The 18,795-nt window shown below is 31.5% G+C and overlaps 1 protein-coding gene and 1 pseudogene across 1 annotated transcript; one reads left to right on the top strand and one right to left on the bottom strand.

The window, feature by feature from the left end:
* Positions 1–7,144: 7,144 nt before the first annotated feature.
* On the top strand, positions 7,145–12,764 carry LOC107016096 (low affinity sulfate transporter 3). The gene is made up of 12 exons (XM_015216579.2): positions 7,145–7,737; positions 7,805–7,853; positions 7,935–8,142; positions 8,230–8,401; positions 8,495–8,563; positions 9,359–9,589; positions 10,051–10,177; positions 10,944–11,230; positions 11,315–11,508; positions 11,792–11,883; positions 11,997–12,073; positions 12,323–12,764. The coding sequence occupies exons 1-12, from the start codon at positions 7,318–7,320 to the stop codon at positions 12,464–12,466; spliced, it is 2,070 nt and encodes a 689-aa protein (XP_015072065.1). The 5' UTR covers positions 7,145–7,317; the 3' UTR covers positions 12,467–12,764.
* A 1,911-nt stretch (positions 12,765–14,675) lies between these two features.
* LOC107017359 lies at positions 14,676–18,221 on the bottom strand (annotated as a pseudogene).
* Positions 18,222–18,795: the final 574 nt, after the last annotated feature.

Genomic DNA, 18,795 nt, shown 5'->3' with positions numbered 1-18,795 from the left:
TTTGTACCTTTTATCATTATATATTCTTCGTCAAATTATATATTATTGAAGATATAATCGGAGTATCAATCGATCAGGATTGTGATAGAATGGTAAGTATTTTTATATGTTTAACCAGCTTAAGTATATGAAGTTGTCTTTATTAGAAAGTGTTTTACCTGAATATGAAATTATTCAAGACAAATTAGAATTTAGTCGGACCCCATCAAATCAAATGAAAAAAAAAAACAATACAATATATTTGTTATTTTTCTATATCCTTGATCAGATTTAAGAAAACAGAATTTGCAATTAAATAATAGCTTTAAATTAATTTTGAAATTACACTGTGTGTACTTTATTGTCTAAGATGTTGGGACTGATTCCTCACATGATATCGAATGGAACAAGTGATTCTGTAATAGCGGTACTTCAAGTTACAAAATTTTAGTGAACTCAAAGAATGATGCAAATCACACTAAACACTTTGATTTTATTTTAAAAAACAATATAGAAGAAGAAGGGAACAGGATTTCAAATCTTTTTTCAGTGTGTAAAATTCGAGATAAGACATCTAAATCAATTCCTTCATTTTTCATTTACACTATCAAACCATCTAATCCTTTCCCTTTTTTAAGGAAAAAAGTTTGAAATATATTCGAACTTTGATCGAAATTGCTATAATAATTTCGAACTTTAGGAACCTTTTACCTCTGTACTATTTAATAGTGTATTTTAAAGGTATATATGTGTCCACGTGGATATCATAAATATTGCATCATTATAAATTGTAACTTGCCCACATGGACACATATATACCTTTCAAATACACTATAAAATAGTATAGGGGTAAAAGGTCATGCTCAAAATTTGGAAATGTTACAACAATTTCGGTCAAAGTTCAAATATATTTCGAAGCTTTTTCCCTTTTTTTTTCTTATATGGTGCGCATTAGTTAATAACCCTCCATGTTTGTAACATTAGAGTACTTTTGCCCCCCTTCAAACTTTTATCTCTCTTTTCAACTTCTCTACTGTAGGATTTTTTGTTTATAATCAACAAAGAGAGAGAACTAAGCATTTCATACACTAGACTGTGGAGGAAATCAATGTTAAAAAATGACTAACGTTCGGAAAAAATCAAATTGCAAACATGGAGATGTTATTAACATAATATATACGAGTCCGGAGCCTAAAGGGTATAAAATGTTAATAAAAATTCCAAAATGGTATATGAATATTTATTTTAACCAAAAGGGCAAAATCGCTGGAAGGGCAGCGACTTTGCTTGCCGGAAAAAGTAAAATCGCTGCCTTGGCAGCGATTTCTAAAATATTTTTTTTTAATAATTTTTTAATAAATCGTTCCCTAAGGAGCGATTTTCTTAATTTTTCATTTGAAATTTAAAAAAAATTAAAAAAAATAGGAGCAAATCGCTGCAAGTGCAGCGATTTGTCTCCAATTTTCTTGCAGCGATTTGCCTCCAATTTTCTTTTATATTTTTTTAAATCAATTTTTTAGAAAAATTTGTTTGCTACTTATTTTTTAAAAAAATTATTTTGGAATAAGTAGTAGAAAAATTTAAAATTAAAATTTCTTTAAAAAATTTAAAATTTAATTTTAAAAATTGTAAAAAAAAAAAAATTGATTGGAAAAATAAAAAAAAATAAAAAAAATTGATTGGAAAAAATTAAAAAAAAATTGGAGACAAACTAAGAGCAAATCGCTGCAAGGGCAGCGATTTGTCTCCAATTTTTTTTTATTTTTTCCAATCCATTTTTTTATTTTTTTATTTATTTTTCAAATCAATTTTTTTAATTTTTTTTTTACAATTTTTAAAATTAAATTTTAAATTTTTTAAAGAAATTTTAATTTTAAATTTTTCTACTACTTATTTCAAAATAATTTTTTTTTAATAATTTTTTAAAATAAGTAGCAAACAAATTTTTTCTAAAAAATTGATTTAAAAAAATATAAAAGAAAATTGGAGACAAATCGCTGCACTTGCAGCGATTTGCTCCTATTTTTTTTTAATTTTTTTTTAATTTCAAATAAAAAATTAAGAAAATCGCTCCTTAGGGAGCGATTTATTAAAAAAATATTTTTAAAAAAATATTTTAGAAGGCAGCGATTTTACTTTTTCCGGCAAGCAAAGTCGCTGACCTTCCAGCGATTTTGCCCTTTTGGTTAAAATAAATATTCATATACCATTTTGGAATTTTTATTAACATTTTATACCCTTTAGGCTCCGGACTCTAATATATACCATGTGATCGAACAAAGATGACTTTGAGTCTAAGCTCAAAAATAAGAGACTATTTCAAACCTTTTCTCCAAATATTACAAAAAAATGTTTCTATAGATGCATAGCATTAGAAGTTCAAATACTTATTCTTAGTCCTTCATAGTTGTAGCATACTTTTTTATGAGCAAGACAAGAAGATTAACTTGAAACTTGTTTCATGTGTGCTTAAGTTTGAATGAGGAAATGGTAGGACTAATTGGACAATAAAAACCTTTAAAGGAGATAAGAATTTGATGAAGTATTACATCAATATGCAAATGAAAGAAGCAAAAATTGAAGCATTACATCATTATCCCTTGGTGACCTTTGCATAGTTGCACTCTAGGCACTAGCTAAGTTGGTACCATTACTATTTTGTAATTAACATTTTGTGGGTGGAGAATATTTCACTTTCTTATAAACTTGTAGAAAAATAGAAATAATAGAGAGGGTACACTTCACCTTTTCTTCCATTTTTCTAGGATTGACTACCTCAAAATTCACGCAATGCATCATGAAGACAATATTACATTCCAAGTGCTCAACATAAGTCGAATAATGAGTTTTTTCAAAAAAGACGAAAATGTACTACCTACTGAATATTTTGTTGGGTTGGTATATTGGATACAATTGTTTGTTTCACAATTTTGAATTTTATTATTTTAACTAAAGCAAGGGTTAACTTCGATCATACAATTCTATTTATACTCTATATTTCTTTCACTCACACTTTAAAAACCTTAGTGTTAGAACGAGAAAGATTTTGAGAATCGACAAATAGAGGAACAAATGAAAGAAACAGGTTGCACGACGTGTTTCTTTCAGACCGAATCCGACTTGGATAAGGAGAACGTCAACCACGGGAATTAGAAGTTATAAAGTCGTGGAAGTATTGCTTTTTCGACCAGCAACCAATACAGAAAGTTTCCTTTTATAAAGGAGTTCGCAAGCAAAGTAGTTTTATTAATCAAATAAGAGTCCTAAATGAAGAAGGAAATCTACACAAAGAAGGATTTAGCGACCAATAAAGTTTTCTTATTAACTCAAGGAAAACTGCTTTGTCATTTAATTAAGGAAAATTGTGTGGAAGGTTTTTTCTATCCAAGTCCTACGTGAAAAAGGATTTCGAGTAAAACAATGTTTGAGGCAGTGAAAACAAAGATTGGTTTGAACAAGGAGTTGAAGATACGGCAAAGTCAAGTTCGAGTTGAACAAGACTTTGAGGGGATTTTATCTATAGGGTGTTAGTTTCACTTGAGAAAATTGCGCACTTACATAGAGAGAAGATCAAAACACGATCAAGAGTTTGAGATAGTTTTGAGATTTACTGGGGAGTGTTGCCTGTTTGTAAGGAAAAAATTGTAAGATTGTAATTAAGAGTTTTGATTACAATTGAGTGTGTGTAGGATTCGTCTAACAAGTTTGAGAAACTTGACGGACAGTAGAAGACTTAAACCTGGGGGGTTTTGTCTTGGATATCTAGGAATTAGAGTTTATAATTCCTTAGGTTACATAGGTTTGTAATCTTTTGTTGAGACTTGGAGTTTAATAACGTGGAGTTAAATCCTACAGAGGTGTAGGTCGTGGTTTTTACCTTTCATGAGTTTGGGTTTTTCCGCGATAAAATAATTGTATCATTATTTTACTTGCTTCACAAAAAGTAACTGTTGTAATCACTAAAAGAAAACTGTGAATTACATGAGAATTTTCCTGTGAATTAGTATGAAAATTTGCAGGAAAATAAATTTCCTGCGAATTTTCATGCTCCCCAGAAAAATTCCCATGTAATTTACAGTTTTTTTGCAGTGAACCTGTAAAGAAACATATAGAATATACGTGTTCCTTAGGCAAATTTGGGGGTCAGAATTCCAACACTTAGTGTAACACCCCCAAAAATTTTAATTAAGTTAAGATCCGATTCATTCTTCATTTATGAATAAAATCGTACCGGGTGATTCCTAAATTGTTTATATATGTAAAGGTAAATTCTTTAGTGTGTGAATGATTTTGGATATCAATTAAGGTCACTAGAATCTTGTAGCACAAAGTTGAGTTGAAAGTTCTCTTGCCAACTAAATTGTTGATGTAAGATTCTAATTGGGTCAACTTTAAATGACCATATCTCTTAGTTATGTGGTCGATAACCTATCAAATTAAAGATATTTAAATCTTCGTTCCGACGCCACCAATTTCGCAACGATTCGAGTTTTGAGTAAAAAGTTATGACCATTTTAGTAACTTGATATAGTGCAATGACGAATTAGCAGATGGGAAAACGTTAAAAGAGATCCTTTATGTCTTTTTACCTCTAAGAAAATCCTAAACGAAATTCATGACTAGTTATAGACCCAAAACAATCAGATTTTCATCTCTTAATTCATCATTTTCTTCTCTCTCAAAACCCTAAGAAAAAAAACAAAGTAGAAGACTCCATTCAACATTCTTTCAATCTTCTTCAAAAACCTTATTCTTCCAGTTATGTAAGGCTATCATAGTGTTGTACTAGTTCGTCCTCACGTCCTACATCTACTTTCACATCAGTAAAAGAGTAATCTAGGATTCTACCCCTAGATTTGAGTATCTTTGAGATAAGTTGATTTTGAGTTCTTGAGTTCCTAATTCTTTTTGAAATTCTACTCTTAATTATTGAATTTCTATGAGTTATGCATTAAGATTTTTGACAAAAAAATTTCATGTCTATATTTCAACATAAACCCTAGGAATTGAGTATTCTTGAGATGAGGAGTGTCCTTGAGTTATTGCGTTCTTGAGTTCTGAGTACTGAGTTTTCATATTGCTATTAAGGCCCCTGAGTTGAGTCATTCTTGTCGTTAATTTTGTATGAACCCTATGAATTGAGTTATAAATTTTGAGAAGTTTTTTCAAGCCAACATTTGAGTTATAAACTGAGTTTTTTTAGAAAGTAAAGATGAGTTTTGAGAAAGAGTTTTGTGTAATATGATTAGTATGATAATTCAGTTTGTCATCAATGTATGAGCAATATGGTATCTAGATATACCATCAATGTTTGTTCAGTATGATTTTCCGAGCCACCATGATCATATTAAAATATAATTTTGATATGTTTTTTAGAAAGATTTTTCTAGTAAAAATTGAGTAAGAGCATAATGGGACCATGTATTTTCAGAGCTATCAATTTTTACATTGATAAAAGAGAAACTGAAATTTCTAAATGAGTTATAAGTTCAAAAGATATTTCAAGAGCAGTTACCTCTTTTAAGAGAGTAGTTTGAGCTATTATCTCAAATCAGAAGAAGAGTTGTGTTTTTAATTAAACATATGAACATGAATATATATTATTGAGAGTAGTATTGAGCATTAATATATGATGAGTCATAAACCATGTATATATGCCAACTTGGGTAAAGGACCATACTTTTTAGATGATTCTTTATTACTTTTTAAGTATAACTTAGTGGATCCACTTAGTTGAGGTGTTCTACATCCCGGCATGGTAAAACACAATTCTGACAGTGTGGGCAAGGCGTTGTATCATCATGTAGCTCATAGTGATGGTTGTCGGTTAGAGAATCTCCCAATAGAGTTAAAGTGTATTGATATATATCATTTATTATGTTGATTTTAGAGATGAGAAAGTATTTTGTAAAGATTTAAATGATTTAAAGCCTTTATTTCGTTACATTCAGTTTGAGTACATTAGTATCTATCGCAGTCTTTCCTTTCAGTTATTTGTTATTCAGCTATATTACACATTCAATGTATTGATGTCATTTGACCTGCATCTTTTAATGATGCAGATACAAGTTCTTAGGATCCTCAACAAGAGTTTGTTAAGATCACTTCATCCGCCCGTCTGCTGAGTGAAACCTCATTGCTTTCAAAGTACTCTAGTTTTATGAGTTGTTAGTAATAGTTTTTTTGAAGAGTTTTGGGTCTTGTTCCGACACTCATCTTTGTATACTAAAGGCTTCGTAGAATAACAGTTGAGAGTCTTTCAGTTTTAGAGGTTTTCTTAAAAATTTATATTTCATACTTAGTATATACAGTAAAGTTTTGAGATTCAATAAACTGTTTTAAACGTTTCTTTAAATTTGATGTTTATGTAGGCTCAAGTTAGTCTTCTGCTTGTAGTCAATCAGAATGAGGGTTCTCTTGAGGTATAGGAGTGATTCTCGAGTGTCGGCCAGGTGTAGGCTCGAATTGTGACACTTAGCTTGTTTGATGCTCTCTAGTATTTCTCACTTTATCTCTTATTTTTTTTGCTTATTTTGTTAACAACTAAAATATCTATTTTTATTTATAAGTGGTGACAAAAGAATCTAATGAGAAATATCACTATTCTTTGGCAAATGGTGTTATGTGTTTCGCAATTCACCATGTTTTTTCTATATAAACTAGGAGCAAGCATAACGTAAAGTAACAACTGTGCTAACCATTTGGTAGTAAAAGCAGGTGAAACATATAATAACTAGTTAAAATTAGGCATAATAGATAAACATGACTCTTAACTTGGCTTCAGTTGACAAATATGAACTTTAACTTTGGGTGTGACTAGTAGACACTTAAACTTGTATAAAAACTGAACAAACAAATACATTCGTCCTACATGAAAGTCTTTTGTCTTGCATGGCGTCCTACATTTATTATGTAACATAGGACACGTGTGTGAACTTGTTCAACTTTATACAAGTTTAAGTGTCGATTTATGCACACTCAAAAATTGGAGAACATAAATATCAGTTAAAGAGCATATTTTTCTTATTTGTTGCGGTAATTTACCTTGCAACTCATTTCTGTTACGCGCAAGTCAAATCCCTTTACTAGCCCTAAAAGGATGATAAAGTAAAAGAAAAAATACGTTTTTTAAATAAGTGAAACACTTTTGTTTAGAATAAATTTTAGTCAGAAAATTAATAAAGCTGATGAAGCCTTTTAAATAGTTGGAAGGTATGGTCTGAAAAACTTCAGCTCTGTTAAAGGTTTTCAATTCACTTTGAATCCTTAGCAAGCTATTAACTTCATCTTGCAACTTATATTTATTGTGTAAATAGAAACGAAACGAGACGAAGAAAAATGGCGGTAACAAGAGAAGGTGAGACAGAGTCTTCACAGTTTACACCAAATACTGATCCATCAAACACAAAAGAGTTCTCCGGAACACTTCAATCTTTTGCTGATAGTGAGAAAGTACAACTTTCTGTGTTCTCCCAAACACTTCAAACACCCGTTGCTTCTGATAGAAGGCGCGATTGGGTACTTAATGTGCCCGAACCACCAGGACTGTTATCTAATCTGAAAACTTATTTCAAAAAAACACTACTGTGTCCTCTTGAAAACAAGATTCAATGCCTTGGAAAGCATCCTGTTTCTGCACTCGTTTCGATTCTGAACGTAATATTTCCACCACTTTCTTGGTGTAAAGAATATAATGTCACAAAATTGAGAAGGGACATCTTGGCTGGTTTAACTCTTGCAAGCCTTTGCATCCCTCAGGTAAACTTAATTTACTCTAATAACATCTGTCCTGTTTCAACATATTGATCTTTGGTTATTCATGTAGAGCATTGGCTACGCGACTCTTGCAAAACTTGATCCTCAATATGGCCTGTGTAAGTGTGATTCTTTTATATTAGCTAAATGGTTATGAATTTAGACTAAAAACATATTACTCACAATTAATTCCTCATCAGACACAAGTGTTATTCCGCCGCTTATTTATGCTATGATGGGGAGTTCAAGAGATATAGCAATTGGACCAGTTGCTGTTGTTTCATTACTCTTGTCCTCAATGGTTCCGAAACTTGAAGATCCTACTACTAATCCAATTGCATATCGAAAACTCGTGCTTACTGTTACCTTCTTTGCCGGTGTTTTTCAAGCTGCTTTTGGACTACTTAGGTAAAAAGAATTACACTACATATATAAGGTCCAAAATACTTTTTATGTTTACCTCCAAATTCTGACTCGGCCACTGATTAATAACAGGTTGGGATTTTTGGTTGATTTTCTGTCACATGCTGCTATTGTTGGTTTTATGGCTGGTGCTGCTTGTGTGATTGGACTACAACAGCTCAAATCACTGCTTGGGATTTCAAATTTTACAAACAACACAGATATTATCTCTGTCTTGGCTTCTATTTGCAAATCAATCAACACTGTAAATTCAATTTTTTCTCAATTACAATATTTTTTATATTAGCTATACAATATATTAGAACAGCTAATTTTAATGTTTGTGTTTTTTTGGCAGTTGAATCTTTATAGCTTTATAATTGGGAGTTCATTTCTGGTCTTCATCCTTTCTACCAAGTACTATCTGGCAAGTAACTATATCCTTTTTATAGCTGTAGTTTCACTCACCCTATTTTTGAATCGGAATATAATTATAAAATTTTAATAGATTTCAGTAAGAAAAATCTTAAAAGATTAACTCATAAAATTTAAATTTTGAATCCGACTCGGATCTTTATCTGTTACTCTTAGTCCATCACAGACTGAACGAAGAAGGTCAACTTCAGCGGATTAAATGAAAAGTTGTGATAGTATTGGCGTAATTCTTAAAAAGTTGTAGAAAAAAGAAGAAATACTATCAGAAGTTGTGATAATTTAGTTATTTGGAATAGGAGCAGGGATAGAGTTGATTACGAGTTGGAATGAATCATTAATCTTTGCTTAAATTTTGTATTTTTATTTTTAAAATCACTCTATATTGTGACTATATGTGGCAAATTTTGAAGGCAAAACCCATAAACTTTAATGGGTCATTGTGAAAATTTCAAGATTAAGTTTGAGATTAAAATTATACTTTGTTTGGTTAAAAGTATGAATTTAGTCCGGGATGAATTTATACATTCAACCAAACGTGTAGGTACAAATTTAATCCCAACCTTAATCCTGAATATCCCACCTTATCGCACTCAACTTGATGTTATTAGTCCAAAAATTATAATATCAGGAGTTCAGGACTATAATCCCCGAACAACTTTGTCCACGAATCAAATGGCCCCAAAATTCTGGCTTCGCTTCTGACATAAAATATTATCTACCATGTGTTTTGGTCTATATATATTTGAGAACATTTATCATTTTTTGAACACCATGTTGATATTTTCAGGCAAGAAAGTACAAGAAACTGTTCTGGTTAGCTGCAATGGCACCACTGCTGTCTGTAATAATGTCAACATTACTAGTTTTCTTGACAAGAGCTGATAAACACGGAGTTAAGATAGTGAAACACATCACTGGAGGGTTGAACCCAAGTTCACTCCATGAGTTGCAATTCAATAGTCCACATACTGCTGAAGCTGCCAAAATTGGGCTAATTGTTGCACTTGTGGCACTCACGGTACGAAGCATTGTTTTATTAAGATTAAGATGCTTGAATCTGAATATATATCTATATATTAAGAGTTGTCTACTAAAGATGGTTTGTTTTTTCAACATTAGAATGTGCAAAAAAATAAAAAATTATATTTATTTAAAATTTAATTAAATACTAAATTAATTGATAAAATCTTTTCTAAAATTATATGGTTGTTGATGGTGGTTAATGGTTGTGAGTGTCAATTTGAGATCAATGGTATTGAGTATTGACTAATGGTGGTGTTCTAGTGCTGATAGTACTACTTGACTAACATTAGTGGTTGATGATAGTGATAGTTAGTGATGATGGTGAATGATGACAGGCGTAGTTGACAATAGTGATACTAAATGATCATTGGTGGTAGTTATTGTAAACGATGACTTGTAATAGTGACGGTTGATTGTAGTTTATTAAATTTCTAAAAAATAATGTTGAACGTACAGGAAGCTATTGCAGTTGGACGATCATTTGCAACTATGAAAGGATACCGTCTTGATGGAAACAAAGAAATGTTGGCAATGGGTGTTATGAACATTACTGGATCATTAACTTCTTGTTATGTTGCAACTGGTCAGTCTTTTATTTATACTTATTATTATTATTATTATCATTTTCAAACAACAATGTTTATAATTGTTCAGTAATATTTTCCTTAATATTTGTTACTTACCAAAGTTTGTCTAGTCCCAACTTCAATGAAATGCATAATCAAGATGATTTAAATGTAAAATTGCAAAAATATAATACAAGTACTTTTAAGGGAATTTTAATGATATAGCAAACATATTGTATTACGTATTTAATAATCACAGTTATATTTTTAAAAAAAATTGCATTCTATATCTATACTTCACTTTTTTAAAAATTACTACATTGTATCAACCTACTATCTTGTATTATCTTGTATTTTTATACTGTGAATGAATATATACAATACAAGAGCGAATGATATCCAATTAAATCGCGCTCAATGTTTATATTAAATTACATTAGTTACCTAAATTAAATAATAAATGGAGGTGATAATATATGTTAATAATCATAAGTAGTCATGACCTTGTAGAAACAAGTTGGGCTAGGACCTTTTGTTTCTTTTATATTCTTGTTTTCGGTGTTTATGTCAAAAATATTATGATAACTTACATAAATTTCACTAATTTAGAAGCTAAATTCTTAGATACCCCTCTAGTTTGCAATATTACGTATTCAGAAACATGTATGTTAGGATAGATGGGGTAAAAATTAGGTGTAGATTCATTGTATCCAAATAGATTCATATGTATTTGTGATAGATACAATCTGGCTCGGGTCCCTAAAAGTTGCATGGTGCATGCAGGGTCATTCTCAAGAACAGCAGTGAATTTCAGTGCTGGTTGTGAAACAGCAGTGTCGAACATAGTGATGGCTATAACAGTGCTAATATCACTTGAATTTTGCACTAGGCTATTGTACTTCACTCCAGTAGCCATATTAGCTTCTATTATTCTGTCTGCTTTGCCTGGACTCATCAACATAAGTGAAGCTAAATACATATGGAAAATTGATAAGATGGATTTTCTTGCTTGTGCTGCTGCTTTTCTTGGTGTTCTTTTTGTATCTGTTGAGATTGGCCTTCTACTTGCGGTATGTAATGTAACTTTCTTCGATAATCACAAAACTAAGAAACTTGTGGTGTTTTTAAATAAATGTTTTAAATTTTTTATTCAGGTTGGTATATCATTTGCAAAGATAATTTTGAACTCAATCCAGCCTGGGACAGAAAAACTAGGAAGGCTTCCAGGAAGTGATTTGTTTGGAGATATGGAACAATATCCCATAGCTACAACAACTCCTGGGGCTCTTATTGTTAGAGTCAAATCTGCTTTGCTTTGTTTTGCAAATGCAAACTTTATTAGAGGAAGGTATGCTTGCCCCAAAAATATTATTTACAAGTGTTATTATAAGTATATTGTTCTTTTGGTTTTTTTCTCTCTTGTATCAATTGACACTAACAAATACTAACAAGTAAAGAATATAGCGACAGTCATTTAGCGCAATCTGTAGCTATATTATATTTAGCGACTCTGTCACTATATACATTAACTCAACTGCTGCTAAATATTTTTGCAAAAATAAATATTGCCGCTATTTATTGCCATTAAATGTGTGCGATCTAATGCCTTCAATTTGTTGTTTATTATCCAGGATATTAAACTTGGCACTGGAAGAACAAGATATAGGTGCCATAGAAAGTGCTAATCAAGATAGAGTGCAACTAGTTATTCTTGACATGTCAAGTAAGTATTGTCCAAGCTAAAGCTTGTTTGGTGTAATTTATAATGGCATAAGTTATTGTCAATATATAGTTCTTGACTAACATTCAATCAATTGTAAATGTTGATGGATGTAGATTTGCTCAACATTGACACATCTAGCATAGCTGCTCTTGAGGACCTGCAGAATGACCTAGAATCAAATGAAATGCAGGTGACTATTAATCCTCTTCAATTATATGTCTAAAAAAAATGAAAAATAAGTATGTACGGACAAATCTCTCTATAAAATTCATCCTGTATAACAACATTGCAGTATAACAGCGTCAAGAATTCTTTGAAACCGATTTGACATGTTACATCTATAATAACATTTCGTAGTAGCAACCAAAAAATATCTGAACATATGACATTGTTGAATATACACAACATGAATGAACTATTGTTTATGTTTGTTTTGCAGTTGGCACTAGCTAACCCAAGGTGGCATGTGATACACAAATTAAGGCTAGCCAATTTTTTGAAGAAAATCGAAGGGAGGATCTTTTTGACCATTGGTGAAGCCATTGAGGCGTGTTTGACCAGTAAGAACATGCTTCCTATTTGAAATGATCTGCCCAAGTTAGAACACCACAATGTTCGTCTTTTTGAAGTTAATGTTCTCAATGGTGAATCGATCAATAATTGATTCTCCTTTTGTGTGTATATATTCAAGAGGACACTAATAATAAGGAGCTAATACTATTATTGCTCCCTGTCATTGTATTGTAAGAACAAATTAAGTTGTGGCGTTCAATCTAGCTTGAATTGAACATTATCATATCATGTTATAATATATGTGTATGTTTGAAGTTTCAATCGGTAATAGATGCTTTGAGCACTGCTCACTGTGCACTTCTGCTGAACATATTGCGCTATGCTTTCACAGTGACAGAGCATATATATCATATATTATGAACAAAAAAGTTGAAAGTTGAATTACGATTTTACCCCTTCTATAAATTAAATTATTATAAAATATTTAAATATATGATTGTATAAGTTCAATTAAAATGTTAATGACTTTTAAACTTCCTAATATTAATTCCTAATTAAATATCTACTTTATTAATATTTATCATCTATAATCGATATGTATATAACAGTTTTAATTTATTTTTTTTAAATAATCTCTACTTGCTATACTTTTCCTCTTCTGACAACTTTTTCCTTCCGCCCTCTCATAAATAATATAATTGTGTGGATAAAGTACTATTATTTATGATAAATAACGAAATTTAATAATTTAAAGGGTGCAAATCTGTAAAATGGAGACACACACATTGATAATGTCCTCTTGATTATTATTAAAAAATGACTCTAGATTCATAAATTTAAATTCATTGATGCTTAATTACGTGATAAGAAGTTTAGTTGTTCTTTATACATGGTTTGCTAACTTCAATTATCTTTTTCTTATTCTTCATTTATTTATTATTATTTTCTAATTACTTATTCAACTTTTTTACTCTTGACATCCATAACTCTCATCTTTTCATATTCATAACCTCCAAATATTTAAACTAAAATTTTATGATATCTTTTGATATTCCTTCTAATTAATCTATATAAATTCAACTTCTTTATATCATGAAACCCCTACCAAGATTATTAGGCTATAATTTTTATTCTATAGTTAATGTAGATGAAAAAAAACTCTTAAATTTTGATAGGATATAAAAGAAATCGATGAGAACTTAGAGAGTTATGTACTAATTTTGTACTTATTTTTTCATCTATGTATATATCAGTCTTATAAGAATAATGTTTACATTGTATTTTTTCTCAAGTCTGTTTGTCTCTGTCTTTTTTTTTTCTCTATTAGACTTCTAATTTAGTTTTTTATGTTTTATTGCCGTAAGTCTTTATTCTTATTTTGTAATTGTTATATTTTATTGTTCAATATAATTCACACACACTCACATTGTTCTAACGTATCTATAAAAGTTCACATGAAACACACGTGCGAAGCATGTGCTCAGAAACTAGTATATATATAAGATCAAAAACCATATATCTGAATTCTGATGTTGATCAATAGGCTATTCAACATGGGAAAAACTCCTTGAAATCGTCTGTCATAAAAAACTAAATCAAGTATTCCCTAATTACTTTGGTTCAATCGTACAACCAAAATAGGAAAAACAAAACAAGAAAAATGGTAAAAGTTCCTTTAATTGAAATGAATATGCAAAGAAAAATGGTAAAAGCTCCTTTAATTGTTTTTTCAAGATTGGTTCAAATGGTACAAAATGTGAACTTCATGTGTAGAAGAAGCAGGCAGCAACAGAAGAGAACAAAGAAGAAGAAAGGAGGCAACTTTTTAGTATTTTCCATTAAAGAGAAGCTTGAGGTTTTCTTGTGTCATCTTCTGTTTCAGGTTCAGGTAGGGATTGTGTTATCTTGAGAAATTTTTGCTGTTACTAATAAGAGGGGCAATTGACAAAAGGGATATTTGACTTGCAAGATCGAAATGTGGAGTAAGCTATAAGAAAAGAAGAAGAAAAACATATTAATAATTCTTGCAAGTAAATAGACTTTAAGGTAGCTTTTGGTGCATTATTTTCGCAATACTATGACTAATGAGACTTGATCTGAGGGAGTAATAAAAAGCTTTGCGAAGATATAAAGACTGTAAATAAGAACAGGATTTTTACTGCACAATAGGCTACTTCTTGGAATTCTTTAGGATGCTTCTCAAATTCCAGAAACCTGACTTTGCACTTGTGTAAAGACATTTAAGGTCACTTGGATAAAAAGTCTTTAGAATCATAATGCACAACTAAAAACAGTGATTCGACTGAATCTCAAGATTACAACTACAAAAAAAAGGTTTCAATACATTTGTAGCAAAGCTATCTCGAGAAATTATCCTTTGGTTTGGGTCAAGCAAGCACCGGAAGTAGACACCCTTTAAGATGTTCTAAACTTATCAGTTGTATGTAGGAGAATCCCATTTTTGATTATTAATATGAGTACAGTTATTCATCTAATTAAGAGACATACTATTCTTGTAGTAAGAAGTCTTATGATTGTCAAGTTATGGCTCACCTTTTCAAGTCACATTTGCTAGCCCTATGTCAATTGCCATCGAGTCTATGTAAGTAACAGTTGTGCGCTTGTTGACAGGTATAAAAGGCAGGAAGTGCACTTCTCGAGTCTTACCTCTAGCCTAGAGAATAAATATAAAAATTCAGGTATTAGTCATCAGTCAATGCACTTCTCTGAAAATGAAAGTTGCTAATGATTCCTATCAGAAATGACAGGATGAATTAGCCTCTAGCTCGGAATATGTATGAAATAACTGAAAGTAGGATCTACAAGTGAAAATTAGGAAACATAGAAGAAATGCAGTTAACTGGTAATATAACATTATTTTACAATTATACAGCACCAGAGGTGGACGTATCCATAAAGAAGCAATCAACTAAAACGGGACTTCTATCAGAATTTTTTTAGCAACCCATGATATCTTTCATCAAATCTAACTCTTTCTACCACTAAAACTTTACACCAATCACAAAATTTCAACTAGATTCACTTTTGAGCACATTGTAATGGAAGTTCCAACAAATTAGTTACTAAGGAAGGAATTTGAACAGTACAAGTCTAATAATATTAAGTTTTCTCACTAATCATACAAACTGAAACCTATCAATCTATGAGGTTGAAGTATTAAGTATTTACTAAAAATGTAGTAAGATGAAGTCGTGTGTTTACCTCTTATGGACATCCCTGAACATGTCGATCAATCTTAAGCAAACCAAAAAACAAGTCTCCTGAACAATCTGTTTGTCAACTCCAGAAGTGGCAACTTTCACTTCCATTTCTTGACATATCATGAGGCATTCACAAGCTTTGTGCATCGAGTTACGGGATCAACTCCTACTCGAAGCCCAAGTCTAACAAGTTCTGGGATATCTACAGTTCCTTGAAGCTCCAAATCAGTAATAGCCCCTTGGTTTTCTGCATTCTCTTCCAATAGGTTTTGCACACACCAGATTCCCCACTCCCTTAAGAAAGGATTATCTTCATCTATAACACACTGTTGTAGCAGTAAAAGGATCCCATTTTTATCCCTAATCTCATCTTGGACGTACCTTCTCCTATAAGCACAATTTCCAATGATGGCAACAATATCCTCTCCGGAAACCTTGGTATGGACAACACCTAAATGAAGAACATACTGTCCCCTCCTTGATCTAATCCTCCTTCATTGCTTTCCTTATTGTTGTTGGAGGTTCAAGATCCCGAAGCAAGTTCAAAAGAAATTGAATAAGCCCAGAGGAACAAGTATGCCCATGACATCCTTTGAACTTTCTTCCTTCGAGCTTGTCAAGTGATCAGAAGCGCAAATATCTCTCAAGATGGTGAGAGAGTATCCTAGAACATCAATAGGAGCAACCCCACAGGAAAATCACTTTTCCCTCTTATTGAATAGTCAACGACCACAAAAGCACTCTTCAATATCCCAAAGATACTTAAAGCAAAATCATGAGAAACAACAATATGCTTTACTCGCTCATTCAAGGTTTCTGAAAATATACTCAATAGATTAGGCTGCTCAATAACAAATTGATCAGTTACATGTGTAACAACACCATTGTTCTCAATGGAAGGAAATGAATGTAATTTGAAGAAAATTGATGAGATGTAGGAGCCCTCAATGCAAATTTTTTAGAGTAACAACTTTAACCAAACTTCCTTAAGATCAACTGCAAAAGAGTATGAAAGCATAAGCTTACCATAATAATCAAATAACAGAAGTTTTGAATAAATATATCAGAAGTTACAAAATTAACTGATCTTTACCAGCTGATACAGTACGCAAAATTTCTATCAGAATGGGCAACCCTTGTTCCGAACATAAATCTGTTAGCAGTCCATCTGTATTCCGAACATAAATCTGTTAGCAGTCCATCTGTACCATCACAGCAAGTGTAAATGACCATACATAAAGGATCACATATATCCCGGCTTCTAACTCCAGCAATCTTCAAGAAGTTATGAGGAAACAATTGGTACCACAAGTCACATTGACATTCACCCCCACTCACTAAGTAGTTTCCTAGAAGTTGCAGCCCAGCTCGAATAATCGTACAATCAGGATCAGGAGTAAGTCCTACGTATTCTGATTTCTTATTTCCCCAGCACACAGATTTCTAAATACCTTAAGAAACGATAAAAGCAGCTGATGGTAAGAGATAGATGACAGAGTGGCAGATGGAGGACAGTGGTGACAACATTCTTGGACGACAGATCTAACCGTCCACCTCCTCCTTGGCAAGTTATATCAGCTTTTCAAGTGCCGTTTCTATCACAAGTAATAATTCTTTGGCAACATTTTCCGAGATTGTAAGCTCTGCTACAATTTTATCATCTACCGTAAGCTCCGGTACAACTTCATCATCCATTATCTATCAAGGAATGCAGAAAAATGATTAAATGAATGATAAGGGTGAGTTTGCTAAAACAACTTGTATTGCCTTCTGGAGGATTATAAACACTTGAAAAAGTGATGGAAAACTGCATATTGTATTGAAATCTGGATACTAAAACAAAGCTAAAAACACATACAAATCTAAGAACACATAAACAGGACACATAGAAAAACTATAATTAAACAAAGCTAAGAAAGAATTTACTTTAGAAATAAATCCATACTCAGATTGCAAACACACAACTGACATGAAAATTATCAAAATAAGTGAAGAACAGGCTCTACCATTTCAAAAAAAAATGAGCAAACAAATAAAAGATGACGATTAGTAAAGCAACACATGACATATGAGCTCTCAAATAGAATAAACATATATATAACATCAAATTTAAAGAATAAGCAACAAATAGGACGAAGTCCAAACGGAATCAATGTACGCATTTTAGGATCTATAGCTCAAAGGAATGGTATGAGGATCTAAGGGATTTAGGAGCAAGCGAAGAGAAGTTGAACTAAAACACAACTTCATCTAGAGCTCAACTAAAACTAGGATCAACTCATGATTGCCGAACAAATAAGATCCTTTATATATCGTTTCAGATCATTCAAAAAAAAAAACATGTAACTATCTAATCTTAAACCATCAATCTGACCAAAAATGAGCTCATTTAGTAATGAAACATAATAGGTTGTAAGCCTTACAGCCAACATTTACTTTATGCACCAAGAAAACGCCATGACATATTCTTTAAGAAAGCCACCCTTTTCTACTAATCAGACAAACATGTACTCTACATTAAAGAAATATTGCTAATTGCTATGTAAGCGTCATACTGCTATATTTTAACTAACAGATCAATATGCAGGGAAAATGACTTCTATGTTGCAGTTTATCAATAAAGGGATAAGTGACCCACCCAATTGATTATTAAACCATGTATTCAAAAAATGCAACATTACAAAGATAAAAAATGGATTAGCCATAAATTCTTTCTTTTAATAAATGTAAGCACATGGAATTACCTTAACAATGTATATAACTCAAGCCAAAAAGAATTGTCAACAAACATGCACCAGTAAAGGAAATACATCTACTTCTTCTATATTAAACAAAACACATGACTAATTCAAGATGCTAAACTAAGAGGAGAAAAGCTCTACTCAAAGCCTGACAATTCATCAAATCTTTATTTATACCAACAGATTGGTGGGCAGCTAATAATGAGTTAGGCTGGGTATTGAAATTGGGCTTATGGAATCAAGGGGTGTGTTTGGAAAATATTTTTTGTCTCATGTTTGGTTGGCTAAATCAATTTTTTGCTATCATACCCAAAACCCCATACCTGACCTCCCCATTCAAAAAAAATTAAAATTTTTAAATTTTCCTATTTTTTAAATTTCAAGTTTTAATGGGAAATATTATTTTTTTCTTTGTGATACGGTATATGTTCTTATAG

The sequence above is a fragment of the Solanum pennellii genome, chromosome 4 (genome assembly GCF_001406875.1).
Source record: "Solanum pennellii chromosome 4, SPENNV200".
NCBI lineage: Eukaryota > Viridiplantae > Streptophyta > Magnoliopsida > Solanales > Solanaceae > Solanum > Solanum pennellii.
Note: the sequence above shows the minus strand (reverse complement) of the source record. Positions and strands in the feature narration are given on the sequence as shown.